Source organism: Hyalella azteca, unplaced genomic scaffold (genome assembly GCF_000764305.2).
Source record: "Hyalella azteca isolate HAZT.00-mixed unplaced genomic scaffold, Hazt_2.0.2 contig12387, whole genome shotgun sequence".
NCBI classification, from domain to species: domain Eukaryota; kingdom Metazoa; phylum Arthropoda; class Malacostraca; order Amphipoda; family Hyalellidae; genus Hyalella; species Hyalella azteca.
Window position 1 is genome coordinate 527268 of NW_025942347.1, and position 9430 is coordinate 536697.

General features: G+C 39.6%; 1 protein-coding gene across 1 annotated transcript; it reads right to left on the reverse strand.

Moving 5' to 3' along the window:
- Positions 1-4374: 4374 nt before the first annotated feature.
- LOC125178746 (predicted GPI-anchored protein 58) lies at positions 4375-4761 on the reverse strand. Its single transcript, XM_047883248.1, has one exon. It carries the CDS (start codon positions 4759-4761, stop codon positions 4375-4377), a length of 387 nt encoding a protein of 128 aa, XP_047739204.1.
- Between the last annotated feature and the right edge of the window lie 4669 nt (positions 4762-9430).

The window sequence follows — 9430 nt, forward strand, 5'->3', positions numbered from 1 at the left end:
TAATTGTCGATTTTCGATTATTGGTGCCAATGTTTTGCTACAGGAAACCGAATTTCGTTTATTGTCTAATTGACAAGGCGCAAGCCTGGAGACTTGCGAGGATGGGTTCGATTTATTAATCGAGATTATGGTTATTTTTTGCGTCGGGCTTGATTTGGTCTCCTAAATTTAACGGATTTGATGCCTAGAGAAACAAAACTTCAGAGTTTCGATTAGTCTTTCACTTGATTCCCGTTTTGCGTTTGTCACAATAATTACTGTTTTAGTCCTTGACGTAAGGGAATTTTATCTAAATGTATTGCAAAAGATCTCGACAAATATTTAAAAGTGCATTATCGGTAAATTATCAAATAAAATTTACCCACTCCTGCAATTCACATGCAAGGGCGCCAGCGATCTAAAATCCGCATCTTTTCTTTGAAGCTCGTGCCATCTGCATTAAGGCGGTGACTTTACAATTTCCCCTAAAGTTCCCCCAGGACTTCCTCTTTAAGTCAGACCGCCTTCGGGCATCGCATTTCCCCCGAAATGTGACAAAATTACCCGGAATTACCTATTACCACCGCCGACGGCCCTCGCTTAACACGGCAAAAACTACGGAGTAAACTAGAAAATGAGGGGAGCCATTGTACAAGAGGGGAGAAAACGTGCAGACACTACGCAACTTGCAACTATGATTCTCTTCTCCATTTTTAGCGTTCGCACTAAATTAAATAATTACAATCAGACCATATTGTCCCTTTGCTACTGACAACTTTCATTCATGAACGGAATCATTTGCGCTGTTGAGATATATGCTACATTTTTGGGTGAGTGTGACCAAATAATTTTTAGCATTCGCAATCGTAGGTCATAAAAATTGCGAGTCACTTGGGGGACATCCAATTTTGCTGCAACGCAAGCACTATTTTTTCGTATCACAACTGTATTTCAAAAATATTATTGTTATTTAGGTTTTTAATAATTGTTTTTTACTACAATGTAAATTAAACGTGAAAAATAAATTAATTATAATAAGTTCATTCACAAATGAAAAAGCATCTAAAAGAACAATTTAAAACTACTATATCAGAACAGAATTAAATACCTCCTTTCCACTCATTATTTCCCCATTAAAGCTGTCTGGGCGCGAGGAATATAGCGAAAGCTGAAAGAAATCGTTCGCTCTTCATTTGTATCTGATTTCAATTGGAAGCAACAATTGCAGCTTGGAAATAGATACAAATTACTAGGCTCTCTCAACGTCGCATCTCAACGGATGTATCTCGATCAGGCTTAATTTATTCTGATGTAAAAGCACTGTTCTTCCTCATTTATGCTGATATGGGCGGCTCTGGAAATAATTCATTTAAATTTTTCTAAATCTGTTTGTAATAGAAATAGAATTGTTGCGAGCTTGCATTTAATACCAAAATCGTTAGTGTACTAAATTACAAGTATAATATATACTGGAGTAGAGAATGAAAATAAATAAATAATTTACTAGTATAATAATTTATTGTGGAGTGGAATGCGAGATTATAGCACTTTATTACCGCGGCCAGTAAAAGTGCTTTCATTGCTATTAATGTCCTCTAATATCGTGATAATTATAGCTTTATCACCTTAATATAAAATAAATATCCCTAGAACCAATTTAAATTCCCATGATACCATTATGCAGCTTGACGCATAATGAATGTTAAAAACATCTATTCTGTTTTGAAGTGAACAGATTCTGAGTTCCTCCTTTTCATATTCTTAATATAAATCAACACAGACTAAAAAGGTTTTTAATGCAGATTCTTTATACCTGTACTTTTAAATCATTATTACTAAAAATGTGGATGGTTTCATACATGATGTTGAATACACATAAGGGCAACAGGCTAGAGCAGCACACTAAAGATGTCACGGCTAGAGGCCTGCACAGCTAAGCGCCTAAGACGTAACGGACAAACGACTACAGTAGAGCAGCAAACACTGTCCTCGGTATAAATTAATTCCTTTCAAAGACGACAGACCTCAATATCATCCCAGTGATGTCAGAAGCAACCACGGTTGCAGAATATCCTTCGTTTAAAGACACCCTGTACAAAAAAGGAGTCCGGATTATCTAGATTCTAGAATCTGTGTCAGACCTCAATATCATCCTAGTGATGTCAGAAGCAATCTCGCTTGCAGAATATCCTTCGTTTAAAGGCACGCTTTACAAAAAGAAAGAGTCCGGATCATCTAGAATCTGTTCTTTGCCCTGCAGCAGAACCCTCAGCTGCTCGATGCTGTTGCTTCAAAGAAGACAAAAGCATTTGCCTGTAGGAAGGAGCGTGCCTTGGCCCGTGTTGCCACGGAACCCGGGGACGCGGGTATTTTTGAGACGCTATTTGCTCTTGCACTTCTTGAAAGACGGATGGCACTTAATGAAACTTGAGCCTGAGCGTCAAAACAAGCCTGGGGGGACGAGAGCGAGGCGTCGACACCGCTTCAAGACAGACAAATGGGGCCATTTGTGCCTCGGAATCTCAGGTATTTGGATGAAAACAAAAGACATCGGGATCTGCTCGCCCTAATCGCAATTCTTTTTGGGGGAACTAACTAACGAGCAGGCTCTGCTGAACGTTTTTGTTTGTCGGCTACGGGTGCACTTGGCGAAACTACATAACTTTTAGCAGAAGGAACATTGTTTGAGTACATTGTGGGAGATAAAATATCAATGTGTTAACTTGTATAAACAAAAAATAAATTGACACTCAGCCATTTTAACTGAATAACTTTTAAATAAATCAAGTTTTTAAGCAAAATTCTTCGACACTCAGCAGTTTTCAATAAATCTACTTTCAATTTTACACCAAGAATCAAATATCGCCTTACAATATTCGCACCCTGAATCTAACGAATGGATTCAAGCTGATGGACGAATACATTTTACCACAATGGAAAATATTTGTGCTTGGTGTGCAACGAGCCGTTACCTCACTCGCTGGTGATTCAATCAGTCTGGCTGCCGATTTTTTTATTCAAAATTTGAAAGCTATAAAACTACCTCCAGCTGCCTGAGAGCTGCAATGCATGGAGTGTTTCAAACCGATGGATTTCGGTTATCAACAGTCGAGGAAGAGAGATCTATCTTGTGGAATATTCTACAGGAGTTCGAGTTCGCCTTTCATGGAAACAATCGCGTCATGATCTTGCGTGAGTGAAACATTTGTTTACCGCAGAAAAAATATCATTAAATTGAGGCCAACAAATGTTCGGACTTCTGATAAGACGCTAATACTTTCTTGATGTCTGCTTGTCACGACGCTGTGCCTGCAGATGAGAACCCTGCCGTATATATAAGTAGCAAGACTGCCTGTGTGGTAAGAAACGCAGGCTGGAGCGTAATGCTGCCGCTGCACGAACGATGAGCTTAGCGTGATATATGCTGGAATATTATTGAGCGTTCAATGCAACAAATCCTAAAAGAAATATACTATAAAAGAGAATTTGTGTAGAAGAAGAATTCTTGAATTCTTCTTGAAGATCTCTTCATCAAGAATTCAATGGAAATATTCCATCATTAGAAACCATGTAGCCACACATCTGACCTGAGGTCAGCCACAATTTAACAGGATTAATCATGTTAAATTTGCTTGTTGTATCTGCAGATAAAATCTTTACCTACCATGAGTAAGAGGACCGTTGGCGATTGAATTTTACTGTTAAATCATTATTTGAAGTAATGATCGACTGAGACTTTGGTTAAAAAATAACTAATTTAAGTTATATCTTTTAAGAGATAAGGTAAACTTAAAAGGCCAAAATTCTTTCAAAAAACAGAATGCCTATAGCTGAGCCAGGCATCTTTGGGCTTTGGAAATCTAATTCGTCCAACAAAGTTTTATTTTTGGCATTTCTTTAAATCTCTAAAATTCAATGTAAAATGTTATATCAACGAAAATAACGTATTCTTCGGAAATAGCATAAAATGCGATCATGTTAGGAATAGAAACACAAATACCTATAAACAACATAAATAAAGCGTAAACTTTTAAACTTCATCTTTATCACTAAATTGATGAGGCTTCTATCATTTCTCGGATTGATTCTTCCAAGCACTTGTCCGGTTTTCAAAACACGTAGAAACATTATTATCGATATTCTTATTCTCTCAGCGCAATAATTTTTGACTCTTGAGGAGTGAAAAGACTCTTGATAGTTTCTGCAGCACAAACTTCACTTCACGGGTCGTTTTTTCCCCGATATTTTCTTGTTTTCATATGCAAAATATTAAACTTTCCTTCGTATTTATTTAGAACTCCTTTTATTTCTGCCAATAAAATTATTTTGAACTTTCTCTTCTCGAATTGTTGCTCGGTCAGCGTGAATGCTGAGGCCGTAGGTCTGGGATTCTCGTCACGCTGATCTCATGAAAGACGTTTTGGCTGAGACGGGTGAGCCAGGCAGAGACGGGTGAGCCGGGTAGAGACGGGTGAGCCGGGCAGAGACGGGTGAGCCGGGCAGAGACGGGTGAGCCGGGCAGAGACGGTTGAACCGGGCGGAAACGGGTGAGGCGGGCAGAGACGGTTGAGCCGGGCAGAGACGGGTGAGCCGGGCAGAGGCAGGTGAGGCGGGCAGAGACGGGTGAGCCGGGCAGAGACTGGTGAACCGTCCAGAGACGGGTGAGGCGGGCAGAGACGGGGGAGCCGGGCAAAGACGGTTGTGGCGGGCAGAGACGGGTGAGCCGGGCAAAGACGAGTGAGGCGGGCAGAGACGGGTAGCCGGGCAGAGACGGATGAGCATGGCAGAGACGGGTGAGCCGGGCAGAGAAGGGTGAGCCGGGCAGAGTCGGGTGAGCCGGGCAGAGACGAGTGAGGCGGCAGAGATGGGTTAGCCGGGCAGAGATGGATGAGCCTGGCAGAGACGGGTGAGCCGGGCAGAAAAGGATGAGCCGGGCAGAGACGGGTAAGCCGGGCAGAGACGGTTGAGCCGGGCAGAGACAGGTGAGCCGGGCAGAGAAGGGTGAGCCGGGCAGAGAAGGGTGAGCCGGGCAGAGAAAGGTGAGCCGGGCAGAGAAGGGTGAGCCGGGCAGAGACGGGTGAGTGGGGCAGAGACGGGTGAGGCGAGCAGCCAAAGCCTCCTAGAAACTGACGCTTTAGGTTTCGGTTTTCCAAAAGCTGCTGTAGTCTCACAGAATTTGGCAGTATTAACACATGTATTATGGGAGAAAATATATGCTAAATTGTATTTAATTTCGAAGTTTTATTGACGGCAGATGTTAAAAATCGAGGCAGAATATTGGAGAAGATCCCTTGAAAATAATCGTATTTATACCATACAGGATGTGCAAGTTATAGTGTGCTTGAAGCCTGTCCCTGCAAATTTGTTCTCAGTGGGTGAACAGTAAAGGCATTACGAAACTGGGGAGAGATTATTAGATTAAAAATCTAAATTCATTTTTAAAATTTTTGTCCATGAATTTGATCTAGAAGACGCCAAATATTTTTTTAGAGAAAAACTCAAAATTTGAACAGGAATCAAACAGGAAATCGTTTAAATCATAGGTTTGAATGGGTTTTATTGCTAGCCAAAATTAATTTCATTCATACCCATTAAAGCCGAGAATTATTTGGGGGATAATTTAATATTTTTTCCAGTTTGAATACTTCATTTAGTCATTGTTAATCTATTTACTATTAAAACATTCATTTTACCAAAATTGCAGATGAATGCTAAAATATGGCCTGGCAACTAAAGTTGCCATTCGGCAGTAAGATAACATATATGAACTTCTATGTAATGTATGGTAATCATATTGACTAGGGCCAATAAAACTAAATTTGCTATAGGTAAATTGAAATAATGAAACAAATATTTTGGAACGATAAATGATTTATCCATTCAGTATTTAAATCATTGATAAATTCATGAGAAAATGGGTCAATAACATTTATAATGGTAAACATCATCGATAACCAATGCTGCATAGAAGAATAAACATCGTATGGATAACTTTCATGCAACGTGGGTGATGAGCAATGGTGCATAATTTGCATTTGCACACAGTCCTTCCTTTGCTGTGTGACATTCTGCATATTTTGTTTCTCCTTTCACTATCAAGTAGTTTGTTGTAGTTATCAGGACAATATTCTAAGCGGGTCCACATCATGCAAATTTAGAACCGCTTTACTTCCTGGCTGGGCTGAGTCTCTATGGTTCCAATAACAACATCTCTGATGAATTTCCATCACTGAATATTGTTACCGCATGTATTGAAGTGTTTCCAAGCATTTACAGCTTGGGCACTAACTATGGTGGTAGCCCAGAAAAGGGACCACCGCAATTTTTTGGAGTAAATTTTGGATCCGATAAGTTTCTAATTGTTGGTGAAACAAATCATACTAGTAGAGCCTTCTATGAGGCAGTTTAGTTTATCAAGAGAGAAGCAATACGGGCAGCAATACTCCCATGCTAGCAAAACTGATCTCATTACGCTGCAGATTTTGTTGCTGAGCATATAATTTGCTCTGTTCACATAAATGGTATATCCATTAGTTAGTACAAAAGTAATTCATTGCGTGTAATGAGGTACTTTTCTCTGTTAGAGAGTACTGGATAGCATGTTGATCTTCCCAAAGTGCGGTATTGACGAAGTCACGTCATCTTTGCTCTATTTATAAACAATCAAGTTTTGCTTCTTTGAAGGTAGTTTTCCTTTTGTTCATTATCATCTTGACAACATGACTCATCAAAATATATCTGGGCAAATTATCAGGTTTACGGGCAACCTTATCATCAAAATCATCTGAATCCATGTATGATTCCGTATGAGTATTTTCCTTGGATGATAAATTGCAAATAAAACTTCATTGTCATTTTCGTCCAATTCTATATCGTAAACTTCTAGTAAAGTTCACTTGCACATGAATATATGTAAATATATTTTATAAAAATCACTATCAAACTTCATTAAAATATCTTTCTATCAACTGGATGTTAACTTATTTTGTTATAATACATGTAGAACATGAGGTAGCCTTTTAACACCACATTCATACAAAAATACAGATTACATATCATGAATGCCGAGTGGCAACTTCAGTTGCCACTATGTATGATTTAGCTTATATTGGCTTTAATGTTAATGCTTAATGCCATTTATGAATTTTGTCTAATTACTAGACTCCTAATCCATCATTTCAACACATAAAATTATAAAATATTGACTTACAAACAATTTTAACATAGCCTTTTCTGTGTGCTGGTTCAGGCCTGATCAAAAATACAGTGACCGCCTGTAGTTGAAAGGTCAACTGACTGAAGGGGGAGCAACCGAGGTGAACAATTCTTGTTCAGTAATCGCATGGAACATGTATGATGCAGTGTAGGACTATAAAACAGAAATTTACTCTATATTATGAATAATACAACCATTTTATTGAGGTGGCAACTAAAGTTGCCAATAGGCTCTAATTGGTTAAGAAGATTCGGGTACACGGGATTCTGTAATTGCCAGGGTTATGTATCTCATGTTTGTCAAACCGATTCATGTATATTATTTATGATAATCATATTAATTTACATAAATGATATGATATAAATCATATATTAATATGATCGCCAAAATTAAGTAGAACTTGCATTTAAAATACATAGAAATTAGCATCACTTCAACAGCAACTGTGATCTTTTACGCTATTGAGCAATAATAATATGAGGAAAATCTTTTTAAAGACGAACTTTTTCTTGAAAAACTCTTTGCACATTAATAAATGACGAACTTTTCCCGGCACTGTACAAGTTTGCCGTAAAGCTTCCTGTCCTGCAGCGGACACATGAGTCGACGCCTTCAGATTTCTTTTGGTCAAGAAGCCGAGCAAAAAAAAAAAAAAAAAAAAAAAACTGGAGCGATGAGCGTTATATTGAGTCTCCCTAATTAGTATCAGCAGCAAACAGGGCCATGTTGACCAACACTGCAAAGCTGCAGGTCAATCTCAGCGCCGCTACGGCATAGGCTTATGTCTAGACACGACACTTATCTTGGTGCGTGAGATCTGCACACAACACGTAGGCACGTGAAATGTACGGCTCTACAACGAGGCACGTGAAGTGTCCGCGTTCAACGTATCCGGGCACGTGAAGTGTGCGCAGTCTACAACAAGGCAAGTGAAGTGCTAGCGTTCTACAACGAGGCACGTGAAGTGCAAGCGCTCTACAACGAGGCACGTGAAGTGCAAGCGCTCTACAACGAGGCACGTGAAGAGCAAGCGCTCTACAACGTGGCACGTGAAGTGCAAGCGCTCTACAACGAGGCACGTGAAGTGCAAGCGCTCTACAACCAGGCACGTGAAGTGCAAGCGCTCTACAACCAGGCACGTGAAGTGTACGCGCTCTACAACGAAGCACGTGAAGTGCAAGCGCTCTACAACCAGGCACGTGAAGTGCAAGCGCTCTACAACCAGGCACGTGAGGTGTCCGCGTTCAACGTATCCGGGCACGTGAGGTGTCCGCACTCTACAAATACGTGAGTTGCTAGCATTACGTGCATGCAGCTTCGTGCATCTAAGCTTCGATCATTTATACGGCGTAAGCGTGCGTGCTCTCTATACATTGGGTGCATGAAGCGTGCGCACAATCTTCACGGGCACGCGAATTTTTCTTATTACCATTCATAATCTGTACGGACTGTATAATGCTGAATTAATTGTATATGTATCGATGCTGCCAAGCGGCCATTCCGGCTTTCACATGCATTCGAAAATGGGACTTCCAGGCAATGAATGAGCAACGTATAATCTAATATAATTTATTCGATGCGCTGGCGAGAATATCTCCTGCTACGATCATTATTTTGCGCTTATGCTCATATTTATACACATATATATATATCACCTTCCTAATTATTTTTCAATTCCAAGGATCACTATGGATCGTGATCACTAGATCACTAGAAGCATCGTGTAACGCTACGCTTCAGCACTTTAATCAAGCTCAGAGTGACTATTTTAAACATCATTTTAGTAAATTCTTTGTGCCATTCACAACAAACAAGTTGCAATTCAAATGTTGCACATGCAAGTGTCCAATTTTGACTGTTGCACCTTAACCTAAGTCGTGAAACATCATCGAAACTCTTTACGGAATCACAAAGTGCAACGTTTATACTCAATTATCACAATTGTTGTTTCTATTATTTCTACATTATTATTCAGCGTTCTCTATTACTCAAAAAAATCACATTTTCCCTTGAAAATGTCATTACTTCTTCAAAGAACGTATTGGTATTAAAGAAGAAGAGTTAAATTTTATGTTAAGTTATGCTATTAAATGAACCTGTTTACCGCAATTGCATTCAATTCTGCTCTTGTAAAATATCTTTACAGCGCCGGCAAGTAGAAACTCTTGCGAGTCCTTATAGCCTGGCCACGGGCTTTTATTGTAAGATAGAAGCAGCAATAACGAGGTGGCTTAG